Raw genomic sequence first — 13,434 nt, 5'->3', positions numbered from 1 at the left:
CCGCACTTACCGCCTTCGTCCGTTCGTCTGCTACCTGCGGCTTTGTGTTGTTGCCGCCGCCTGCAGCCACACACACAGCCCCCTTTCACGGCGACAGACCTCGGCCTCCATCACTTAAGACAGAACTGGAGAAATTACTAATTAAAAAAGAAAAAAAAAAGAGACCCAGCCATTTTTATCTTAGTATTTGTAAGGAGTATCTCTTTTATTGTTTAGACGACTTTTTGCATTTCAGCCCTCTGTGGTAACAAAACTTCTTTCCACTGTACCTAAAATCCATCACGCCTGACAATACAAAGGAAAAAAAAACCACCACATTTTTTTGCCCCAGAGACTTCGTAAAGCGAAGGCAGCCACCCACCTCTGACAACTAAATTAAAGCCCTCTGCACGGGTAAAACGCTTCCATGATTTCCAGCAGAGGAAAAGCAAACTTCCATAAGCTGTTCAGAACAATTCCTGCGAGGGGCACAGATGCGGGCATTTCCTAAACAATACGAACAGAAGAAGTTAAAAGCATTTGAAATGACCCTGACCTAAACACTCCCTCTACGTGCTGCCAGTGTTTATGACTTAAAGCCTTCAAGACTTGACTATGGAGTCCATTTCCTTAACCTTCCTCACTCCCTACCTCCCCCCAAAATACCAGTACACATAGGGAGATCAGGCCGTTTCCCTGCAGACCCAGGCTTTCTATCTATTTCAAGCACTAGCAAGCTTCCTTCACGTATACTTTAACATTTTGCATTCTCTTCTGTTGTCACGAAGCAAGAGGAAACTGTTAAAGGCTTTGACACCTGCATTGTTTGTGAAAAACCAGTGCCTGAATCTGTCTGCTCTAATTTCCTGCAGCCATGCAAAAAAAGAAGTTATCTGAAGCAGTGTTAATTCCTGGCACACATGGAGCAGACCATCCCATAATCACGATGCAGACAGTAGGCCACACAACACTCCGCAGAACAGAAACGTTATTTTTTCAACTTCTTCAGTCATGCTACTGCCTGGTATCTGTTTCGGAGAAAATATTAACCATTCGGATAAAGGGAAACTTATCTTTAAAACACCTACATAAAAATTGAACTATGACTTGTTTGTCCAGGCTTTGAATAGCTCTTTACATTAAATTCACCAACAGTGAAACACGCCATGTGAATGCTGTTTTACTTCTCCTGCATCTTCTACAATGAGTGATAGCTTAGAACCTAAAATAGAAAGCTTGTTAAAGAAAGTGGTAATACGAATATACTAATACCACTGTTTGTCACTGCATGTTTTCTCTTTTGATGTCTCACTTTAGGGTAAATATGACAGGCAGATCAATATAGTTTAAAAACTGTTACATACTCAAAATTGTCAGCGATGTCTTGAAGCATTACTCCTCCCCTCCTCATACGATGTCAACACATATTATCCTCCACACGCTTTAAAAAAAAACAACCACCAGACAACAACCTCAGCTTTTATAAGATCATTTGGTTTCCAATTTTCTTAGGAATTATTTGCCACAGACTATATAGCATTACGGTGTACAACTTCTCGCATGTTAAAATACAGCTCTCAGTAGTAACTTGGAAAAAAATCCACTATTCCAGTCCCAACAGTCGCTATGCTTATCTGTAATAATGGACACATTCTTATTTCTTTTGCAATTCACGCTGTCCAGTTTTCCATCACCGCAAGTTACAGCATTTTGTCAGAATCTCGGAATTTCCTGTATAGTAATGAGTACTATCCCATCGAACAAGTTAACAGTGCTATCCAAAAGGAAAAAGAAAAAAAAAATGAACCGCTCCGTTACATCCTTGTGCGTAACAATAAAACACAGTAAGGAATAATTGCAATTTATCTGGACATGATGTAAGGAGGTAAGAAAGCATACATGAAGACTCCTGTGCACACAGCAGTATTTATAGCCTTTGAAGCTATTCCTTAGCAAGTGACTTACTAGATTCATTCCCAACCCCACGGACTCGGCTGACATTGAGGAGCCTCAGCAATCTTTCATCTCTGGCCCACACTGTCGTGTGCTTCATCAGGTCTGCAATTTCACATGCAAGTGTCAAGTCAGTATAAAACAACTGCTATGTTTTCTGTTCAATTCAAATTGCTTGTTGCTATATGTATCCTCCAAAAGGCCAGGGAGTAGATCAATCTCCTATCAAAATTACTATTCACGCTTCATTCAAATGAGTCAGGTTACCTCTGCTACTGAGTCCCCCTAGTATCAGGCAATGGGAAGTTCAGGGAGAAGAGGCTCTCGAGCTAAGCATTCACTTCTTCCTGCAGACCTTTCAGCAATTTTAGATTCTAAACTTAGTCCTACTTTAGAACTGCCCAAGAGGTCTTGATACAGGCAGCAAGCGTGCTCATCGCATCACCCTGTATGACTTTATTACAGTTTACCCACATCATCTAAGTTTCCTCAGCTCAGCTCTGGCTAACTATTGTCTGATTAAAACCACAAAAAAGCACATCGTAACAGTTAAACATGGCACAAGGACATTTCGCATAAAGCAGAGGATTAGTTTTATTTCCAGGCATGAGAAATTTAAGACCAAATTTCCCAAGAATACAACTCATTTTAAAAAATAAATGCCATCAACATGTGGCGCCACTGTTTCTCCTCTCCTCGTACAGTTTCATTGCACACATTTTTTTCAAGTGCAGTCAAACAGAACAGGAGCGAACAGCACAGCAACAACCTAAGACCTGTAAGATATATAGTGTTCCTACAGAGCAAGTAAAATGAACAGGAAAGCTGACTCTATGACCCGTAAAAACTTTAGAAAATTTCACCACCTCTGAAGTTAACAGGCAAAAATTTACAGTACCGAAGAGAAGTATAAATTGCATTAGGCACACTGCTAAACAGTATAGTAGGAAAAAAATATAGGGCTTTGAACAAGCCATTTGAAGCACAATAGAAAGGTTAAGGCATTAACGCAGGCTTGGTATCCAACCAACTATGTTAAGGGCATCTTTGGGTCAGTGGAGTTTTTCATCTGGAGGAAATCTCTTCTTTACCTGCAAAGCAAGAGGCAACTTAATTATTCCTTTCCATGGAGACAATTTACTAATTGAAGACCTGGTTGTTAACCACAACTATTTCCATTCCACAAACGCACTGAGAAATGGTGAAGAACTGTAGATAATTCATCTATATGGAGCTTCAAGAATAGTCTCTACTTTCTTGCTTTTTTAGCAGTTTCCTTTCTGAAGTTACTGCAAGTAGTTTTAGTTACATTATAAGCTGGTAGAACAACTATTTTACTAGGAAGTTTTCAATGCTGTAACAGCATCCAGTCATCTGGATGATAGCCCTTCTTGCGCTTGCATGAAGAAAGTTCCTGGTCTGAGAACACAGACTGTAAATTGACAAAGTTAAGGAGAAAAGGCGGCGTTAGATCACATTGCTTGAGAGGCTACAGCCCGTATTTACCACAGCTACAGAAGTTTGCATGTTCTTACATACTGCCATCCAAGCCCTTAATTTGATTATATAGATAAGTCATCCGATACATCATCGTCACTTGACTTGGAGGGATACTGACCAAAAAGAAAGACCAAACTTCTGTGATTTGGCATAGATCAATCAAGTCAGGACCTGTAGAAGCTCCTCACTAGAATGCAGTAGCCTTCTGCGTGTATTTTCAGCCTGCTCCGTTGGTCAAGTAAAGTGGGTTTGCTTAGACTATCCTCATTTTTAAATAAGAGCTCTCCACTCTGGGAATTAGTATTCCATTCTCTTCGCTTTAACTCTTTGCATTGTCCATACTAATCCATCCATACCTCAACTGAAAGAAATGGGAGGCAGAAAAAAGTATAGCACATGCACCCTAAGTGCTGGAAAAGCACATCTCAAAAGCCAAAAATAACGGGTCAGACAAGAAATGGTAGCTATATTTATGGGATTCCGTGCAGTGTCAGAGAGATATACCCCAACTCTTTCAGATGGAATCTAATTCACAGCTCCTGTCTAGTGAGAAACTCAACAGGAGGCTCCGAGCGCAGAGGCACACAACAGCAAAAGACAGGGCACTGCAGCCTGATCAAGGTAGCCACCTCCTTGCCGCTCAGCCCACTCAACACTACAAGAGTAATTCAAACAAGATCGTGGAGAACAGTATGTCCTGTAATAGCACATTTCTAGGAAGAAAGAATGTAATATTTAACTATGATATTGGAGGATTATTATATGCTTTTACTTTTTTTAAAGCATTCTTTTTCACAAAGAAAAGAACCTTCACTTTATTCCAAAATTAAGCCAATGAAATCAGATATTTCAAAGGTTAAAACAAACTGCTTTATATAACACAACAGCGTGTGCTATATAGGTCTCAACTTCTCCATTAATAAGTTTAAAAACGACAACTCCTCACAAACTTTCTGGCCATCCTAGAACGCATTAGTCCCCTCTCTTCCTTGGTACAAATTTACCTCCAGTTCTCTGGAAAATCCTTCACTGAAAGGGAGGGAGAAAGCCCTGATTTTTTTAGCGGGCGCCTAGAGTCCAAGAGTTATGTCTCATCTCCAGTTTGTCCTTGCTGGTTGCAACATACAGACCATTTATCAGTCAGAAGGGAGCTCAATTTTTATATGCAAGGCATCCACTTGTCCAGATAACTACATTTCAATTTCAGATCCCAGGCAACTGAATTATCCTATGGGATTCAGGGATCTGTATGCCCATTACCAGAATATACTGGTCTCTGTTTTAGCTAACTAATTATGTGTTAACACATGAGCAGTGAAAACATGCCTAGGCAATTCAGCTTGACTGACTTAGCTAATTACAGGCCTCTAACTGAAGCAGGGCCAAATCTACCTTTAGCTTCTGCTTGCTGCTTAAAAGAGAAGATACAGACACATACACATGCCACAGTCTGACACCACCACAGTTCAGATGAACCCTACTTTGAAGCAGTGGAACTTTGCTTCAGGGTAAATGTTCAGGATGCTTTACAGACAGCATTTAACTGAGCTATAACATGATCTGCCATCGGTCTGCTGCTATTGGACTTCTGTAAACAGAAGTTAAAGTAGTAACAGCGAGGGGGTAGACAGTTAAACCTAAAAGGACAAAAAAAACCCAGGTAAAAAACTAAGCGTGTCTAATCATTCAGTTACCAGCATAAAAACTAAAATCACGGGTACTTCTTTCCACAGCTATCCTTCATTTGAACCTTCAAGTCCAAATGCTGCCATTCTAGAGAAACCTGAAGTCATCATGGTACTTTTAGTACAAGACTTTGTATTTTTGCTGGTCATGTCAGAAAGCATGCCCAAGAACTGCAACGACAGCATTCCAATAGCACTACCCAGATAGCAACCACCAGGCTCATCTATGATTAAAGTTGCACACAGGCTATAATTAAAAAAAAAAATAAAACATTCATCTGGAAGCTGAGTGTTAGTGCTATACATTGACAGGAGATAAAGAACCATTCTAATGGCAGTTCTCACTCTGACTTCCCAGATGAATGAGGGCAACTGTACATTGCCTTGGAAATCAGGACAGGTCTTGAATTCAATGGTAGTAGGCTTGAAGAGAGGTTTAACAATTGTTAAAGATTAGGAAATCCACTTATGCTAGCTATTAAAAGACACCCCAGCCCAATTTTTTTTTTTTTTTGTAGGAAGAAGAAATGTACTGTTCTCCTTACAAACTCCTGCTTACTCAACACAGCACCACATGACGTGATAGCAGAGAAAAATAACTGTACAAGAATTTAGTCCAAGCTTTTCACGGTATCCAGTCAAGATTAACATCCAAAATATGTTTTGTTGCAGTCTATAAAAAGATAAGTTACTCCTGCAAAACACCTAGCAATTCTGAACACACTGCTTACACTACTGTTCAATTTCTCCTAAAGCTTTAACATACCAAATATATTAATAAATCTGATCATACTCACCTAGTCAATAAATTGCAGCAGAGGACAGACATCCTTAAGGCCAGTGAGATTTAAGATACCAGATTGTTTCATTGCTTAACTGTGGCCCAAAGAGAGGGTTGAGTTGAGCCAGAATCGCAATCAGCCAACTGCAAGACAACCCCCCCAACCCAAAAGAGAGAGCATCAGCCAGATTACAAAGCTTATGATAATGGAAAGGCTTGTCCAAAGCACAAATACTATCAGAGAAGAAAAGACGATTTTCAGGGAGGTCTAGCATCAAATCAAAATTTTACTCAAGCTCATACACAAAGACCAGATACCAGCAATGAAGATCTGGTACCGAATCATTCCACAACGGAAACAATAAATTGTCCTGTTCAATTTAAAGCAACGCAAAACCACCTGACAGCATTTCTCTCTTACTTTTCCTTTGACAGGAAAGTGTTTTGAGACATAAGAAACTCAGGTATTTGTGGGCTCAGAAGACAGAAACATAAGAGAGACAGACCTTTTCTCAGTGCCTTTGAAGCATCCTTTAAACAAAAACCTCTGAGAAACATACTTTCTCTCATTTACTCTTATTTTCAGTGTATGACAACCTACCCTTGCAGACATGGTATATTTTTCATCTGAGATTGAACAAAAGTGAATTTAAACCTGGCACAGAGGTCAAGAAACAGGGACCTGAAGCAAAAGGGTACAATGCTACAGGAACACACATGCACAAAATTAAAAAACCCACAACAAAACCAGTATGACAACAAACCCCAGATCACCAGCAACAGCAGCCTTGTCATCAGAGCAGTTCACAAACTAACACTGCAGAAGCCATAGCCAGGACCAAGAACAAGAGGAATGTAGTTTGTGGAAAATATCCAGGAAAGCTAAACAGAAATAAATATTCCCCTGTTAAAAGATATATTTGCTTTGTAAATATTACAAGATTCAGAAAAAGCAATGGATGCTTCCATGGATTTAAATCTATCTTAAATACTAACTATACAAACACATTTAGTGAACACACTGGCTCATCTGTCTGCTATTTCTAGAATGCTTTGTAAGGAGGAGAAAAAGCAGAGCAGCTTTGTAATGGGAGCTGCCACAAATGTATCTGAGTGCTTAGGCAGTCATGGAAAATTCCACGCAAACCTTGATGCCTTGACCATCAAATGAAGTAAGTGCAGGTCTGCTGTGAAGTGGCTAGAACAGCCAGGGGCAAAAGATGTGGGCCAGACTTAAAGAAAACACATCAATCCTCTTAAAATTTACGAATATTTATTTTCAGTGCTGCTTTCAGTTTTGCACAAAGTAGGACTCCAGTTAAAACGACGTGCTGAGCCTGCAGCAGTCTATCAGTCATGCAAGCCCTGAAATATGTAGCGGGCTCTACAAAGCAATTAAAACATCAGCAAGACACCATCAAGAAGAGCCAATAACCTTTAGGTTGACATGTTTCTACTTTGCTATCCAAAGCGTTGACAACAATGTATTTTGAAACCCTGTTAATCGTTATGTTAAATTTACTTAAGGGAAAAGCAAATTAGCTCTTAAAATACCACGGAATTTATTTTGCAAGGGTTAATTTTCATATACAAAAGACAGATAGAAGGGGTGCCAGAGCACTGTACCATCTGCCTTTAGCATCCTGAACTAACAGAAGTGGGAGGAGGGTAGAACACTAAAAGCCTGTTAAAGCACATTATTATCTTTCTCACTGTACAGAAGGAAGGAACTCTATGCACAAATCTCTCACCTCTCTATGCTTCCTGAGTTCTGACCCAGCATGGCTGGGAATTAAATGAGCTGGAAGCACATTCAAAATATTGACGTGTCCCAGCTGTATAACCATGCTTTAGGCAAGTGCTGTGCAGTTTTCAAAAGCTATTTGTTGGGACCACGCTGGATACCCAAATTCAGAGCCACAGTGGCATTACAGGTCAATAGTATATTCCTCCTCCCTGCTCTGCTAGGGCCTAATAATTTAAAGCAGTAGTTAGGCACTGAACTCTACGACTCCCCTGCATTCAAGATAAGTCATGAAAAAGCTTTTCCCACGTTTTGCTTAAGCGATGCTGCTTTATACAATAATCTATCATGACAACGCAAAACAAAACACAGCATTCAAAGCAAAACAAAGCAAGCCTCTGTATCCAACATGTAATGTTCTAGAGTTGCTAAAATCAGGTATAGCATTCGAGCCACCCACAGGTCCTTAAATTCTACCAGATACCACTTACAACAGTTAGCGTTAATTACCCAGCTCAGACAAGGAAATTAAAAGTCCCTTATGTTCTACCAGAAAGATTTTTTAAAAGGTCTTTCTACCATAACTGCCATCTGTCTATGCTACGTATTGCAAATTAAGGTCCTGCTATCTCTGTTTAAATGTCAGTTTGAGCAACCATATTTTATTCCTTTTAGAATCAGTAGCAAATAATACCATTTTTCAAGGACCCTGTCCTCTGTTAGTAGAGTATCATGGTACTGTTTCAGGAACTGCTTTGTAAACAGCAAAATAGATTTAGACTTTGACAGTGCCTTACAACATGGTGTAACCTGTAATTTCTGCAGCAGTAACTCCTTATACTTTGCCTTATATTTTATCAGGTTCCTGAGGCTCGTGTATTCTCCCTCAAAAGACTGCTGGGTACAATTTCTGTACACAAATTATGCACTTACCCGTGCAAAAATTTTCCATAGAACAACCAAATTAACACCATGTGATCAATATGGTTATTCAAAATGATCACTGTTAAGTCTAAACACAGAAGAAACAGCTTTAAGGTGAAGTGCTATTGACTTTAAATTTAGTTACCACAAGTTCAGCTTGATGCAAATCAATTTGTCAATCAAGTGGTGTTTAATGAAGACAGGAAATTGTTTTTTCCCCTATTTTCAACTGGAGAGGTAACTCAAAGAGTATGAAAATAGGTCTAGCAGAGTTCTAAACAACTCTAAAAAGAAGTAGGTAACAGCACCAGCCACCTACTAAGGACAAACAAATACAGAAGGCCATACCTGGGACAACACAAGTTATTTTAACCCTAACATATCCAATGAAGAATCCTCAGAAACCATTCTTTTGGGCTTCCTTCAAGACTGGTATGAAAAATAAGTCTCTTTCTTTAGTCACTGAAATTAAGGTCTGAAATTTTTTCAATGCCTCCCCCAAAAAAGGAAAAGGATATAGCAAGAACAAACTTACATACGTTTGAATAAAACAGAGTAAAGAAAGGCTGGACCAGATGATCTTTCTAGGTCCTTTCCAACCAGAACTTTTCTATGATTCTATACAGAATTCATGAAAAAAAAGACTGTGTGATGAGGCAAGTTCTATCTTGGAACATGAGGAGAAAAATCTGCTTTTTGTTGTATTCTGGCAAGCAGACACTATATATGTGATTTATGTGGTTGGGTATAATTACTGATGGTTTAAAACATAGTAAGATTTTGCTGCTTCTCTTTTTTTCCAAGGTGTAATTGGAGAAAACCAAAGGCAATACAGAAAACAAGTCAGAGCCCACAAGATTATGAAGAACCTCCTCATGGGACATGCAAGAACAGATAAATCACGTTAATGACACTAGATTTATAATAGGTCTGTTTCAAAAAAAAAAAAAAAAAAAATCACTAAACTTACAAGTGAAATACCACTGTACATTTGAAGAGTTCACAGCATTCAAGTTAAGAAATTCTACAACAAATACATTCCACATCATAATCCAGAGGATTCTGCAGATGCCACGTAGCCTCAACTTCAAGGAAACCGTCCTTCTTCAAACAATAAAGAAAACAAACCCTAAGCTTCAAGGATTTTAGAAGAGTAGGACATTATTTCTGTTAAAATACAGAGTAGGGAGAACTTTAAACTTAAACAAAACCAAAACAAAACCCAGAACACCACCCCCCCCACCCCCAACTTACTGTAACCTATTAAAAATGAGCATCCAGTTGCCCTTTCTTAGCCAAGCATTTGGGACCTACCACGAGATTGGGCTGCTACATGCTTTATGGGCAGGCAAGGAGGCCTTCATAGCACTGAAATTCCCAATTTCAATCCCAAATTCAAGTTGCTGGCACTGCAAAGCTCTTCTCAAGTTTCTACATCTGTTCAGCAAAACTTTAATTTAAAAAACTGTCATAGATACAAAACACAGAACCAAGTTTGCTATACTTTTACAATTATCCAGAAGAATGATTTCTTAAGACTTCACCTGTCAAATACTCTGAATAAAAAAAAAATAAATAGGCCTCACCTGTATAAAACCTGAATATCACATTATTAAACTAGATCAAACCTGCATAAGCCTGTGCCATAGGCCAACCCAACATGGAACCGAACAGGCCCCTCCTGGAACACGCCGACACTGATAACATGGCTTTTGGCTGCCAGTTCTTAAGAACGAGTCTTGAGATTAGAGATGCATTTCTCTAAATATTCATGTTAAGCTCCTTAGAGTAGCATAAATAATGCCTAAATACTTCAGGAAAGTTCAAATACTACTCAGGTTCAAGTGGAACTCTGAATAATAATTTTATTACAAGTTAACGCTAAAGATCTAACCAGCCTTTTACCAATTTACTCTCCATAACAAATTCTTCTCAAACACCTTTCAAAGTTTTTTCTGCATAGCACTTTCTTTGACAAGGTCAGTCTCTACACTCTTTAAAAAAAAAAAAAGGGGGAAAAAAAAAAGAGTGGGAAAACAATAAAACAATAACCACGCTTTCTCTTGCGGACTCCAGCTACAGCTGGCTTATCTCTTGACAAAAAACAAAAAAACAAACATGGTATGAGGAGTTCCTCAACAAGTCATGTTGTTATTTCTACTATTCTCTTACAGAAAAAAGGCAGCCTCAAAATATACCATGCATTTAAAATGAAAGTCTTAATATATCAAAGCATCACAAGTTTGTCACAAAAATAATTTGTCATACATCAAAACCCCCCATGTATAAGGTTTTCCATCCACTGCTCTACCACATTTTGAGAATATATTCAACGAAACTAAGTAAAGCAAAACTCATCAGTAGGTTTAAATTAGTATCACCTTAGAAATAAATGTAAGGGTATAAAGAATGAAAAAGGCAAAAAGTCATCGCTCTACTGTGAATCAGAAAAATTCCAGAATTGACAAACTGCCATTGTATTTGTGAGCAACTAAGCCAGTGAATTGGAAAGAAGTAGTATCAAGTCAACGCAGAGCACTATTCAACAGTTATGTGTCAGAAGACAACAAGAGAAATTCAGGTTTGTTTTAATTCAGCAGCCACCACCAGGAAAATGTTTTCTTCAGCAGGTTGAAGGTCTTTAGAATTAAGAATTCTAAGAGCTGTCAAAGAATACCATGTGTCTAAATCTCTGTGACACATTTGAAAAGCTTCTTCCTAAATGTCTTGAAGATATAAAAAAGGAACTTTTGATTACATCAGAACTGTGCCTTGATTAAGGGGCAAGACATTATTTATACTTACAACAGGTAGCAGCAAACAGCACATGTCACCAGCATTGTGTTGATAACACTGCAAAAAGGAAGGAGAGAAACAGCTGATTAGGTGTCATGTTATGACTGACCACAAGATATATTGGAAAAAAAACCCAGCAAACAAGAACTAGTTCAACTTTGATCATACAGAAGGTGACTCAACATGAGTGTTCTAACTTCTTCCAGCTGAGTAAGTTGCAGAGGCACAGCTAAGACTCTGCAAAAGAACTGACACAGCTCTGGCAAACAGAAGCATACAGCTCCATTTAACAAAAATCACTCCGGAGAGGAGCAAAATCTTACGCAGTCAGTGTCCTCGCTCCATTTCACAGTCACTTCTACCAGCAAGTCAGTAAACTACTGAAGCTGGATGTTCTAAAGCTAACAGTAAACAATAAACATTTTCTCCGTTTGCAAAATTGTGCTTACGGAAAATTTCAGTATCAAAACATATCTTTTAATTTTATATCATGAATGAGGGTTTTGCAAATTGAATACAAAATAAAATCTCAAAGCCACATGAAATTATCTGTAGGATACGATTTTCCTTTCTTGCTGAAAGAAAACTGTGTCAGAAACCATAGTTAAGCTGAAAAAAAGCAAGAACCAAGCAGCTCTTGAAACTGAAAATGGTAAAACTGCAGCTATACACACATATGATTTTGAAATGGGAGGAAAGGAGACAAGATTTTCTAACAGTGAGTGATCTATGCAGCTCATGGAACTTAGTAGCAAAGTGGAGGGTTTTTTTCTTTTTAAATTATAAAAAGGGATTTCCCTCTATGTTATTCATTCTGGGGGGGAAATACAAAAACTCATGCTAGGTCAGTAACTTCCAACCCTTTTGTGACATGGATAACATTCAACATTTTTCATCTGTCAATACACACCCACCTTGTCAACTTTCAAACGAATGCTACAAAGCTAACATAGCCTGGGTTAAGCTTCGAGAACCCCTCCTTTCCAGGGAGTCCCAGAGTCATTGTTTGGGAGTTCTAGCCTACGCAATGTGAACTCTTAGGTCAGTTACAAGTTTGCACTGACTTCTTTTGTTAGAAAAAGAACAATCCTATTCAGAAACAGGCTTTGGGTAGAGGTTTTTTTGTTGTTTTTTTTTTTAAGAAGATGAGAAGTTAACAGACTACACAGTGTTACTACAGACATGCTATAGAATCAGAACACAGCAGTGCTCTACTCATATTTGTTAAACAATCACATTTTGGAATAATGACAGAACATCTGTTGGTGACCCGCAACCTTCCCACATACTTTAAGGACATGCCTGGAAGACATATTTCCAAGGTATTTCTGAGGACAGGCAAGTTTTCAGGCACAAAACACACTTCAGGTTTGAAACTGAGGCAATAAATATCAGAGCTAAATAGAACTTGAAGAAAATTCCTCCAAGTTTAGATAAACAACTAAGAGAAAAAAGACAGTTGGTACCTGTGGAGTAGAGGGGATGTCAGAGAGAGGAAGAGAGATTAAGAAGTCATTATCTCCTAGGGAAAAGAGAAAGACAAAAACTCGTCTACTTTTTAATCTGAGCAGCTACAATCACTGCAGGAAAAACGTCTCTGCTTAGATGCCTCGCTTTTGTCCTCAGGCCACCACAGCTACAAGGCCCCTAGCATACATTTAAGCACAGAACGGAGATCTACTACAGCAACTTTCTCAGTCCCATCCAGTGTGAAACTAGAGGATGGTGGAAGAAGTTAGAAGAGATCAAGTAAGAAAAAAGAAAGGAAGTTACTTCTCAAACACCATCTAACTTAACAATAGACCTCCTTGCCACAGGACGCTGCGTTATGCAGACGTTTACAGGGCTCGAGGGGAAAACTCAAAGCCGTGACGGATTATCAAGGCAGGGAAACGCTGCTCCCGGCTCCGGTCCCACGATCAGGAAGCCTCACAGGCGTTTGCTCCGGCCTTCCGCCGCTGGCTGGATCTCGGCTGGCACAGGCGCCTGGGCCCTGGGCCCGCCCGCCCTCCGCGCTGCACCAGCACGGCGACGAGGAGCCCGCAGGACTACTGCGGCAGGAGGCGGCGGCT

At 39.3% G+C, this 13,434-nt stretch overlaps 1 protein-coding gene across 1 annotated transcript; it reads right to left on the bottom strand.

Moving 5' to 3' along the window:
- Positions 1–1,442: 1,442 nt before the first annotated feature.
- ATP6V0E1 (ATPase H+ transporting V0 subunit e1) lies at positions 1,443–12,863 on the bottom strand (the record flags this gene model as incomplete). The annotated part of the gene is made up of 4 exons (XM_009286003.1): positions 1,443–3,023; positions 5,915–6,042; positions 11,372–11,419; positions 12,829–12,863. Coding segments are annotated over 3 exons (177 nt in total), but the record flags the coding sequence as incomplete, so codon positions are not given.
- Between the last annotated feature and the right edge of the window lie 571 nt (positions 12,864–13,434).

This window comes from Aptenodytes forsteri, unplaced genomic scaffold (assembly GCF_000699145.1).
Source record: "Aptenodytes forsteri isolate BGI_AS27 unplaced genomic scaffold, ASM69914v1 Scaffold54, whole genome shotgun sequence".
Classification (NCBI taxonomy): domain Eukaryota; kingdom Metazoa; phylum Chordata; class Aves; order Sphenisciformes; family Spheniscidae; genus Aptenodytes; species Aptenodytes forsteri.
Note: the sequence above shows the minus strand (reverse complement) of the source record. Positions and strands in the feature narration are given on the sequence as shown.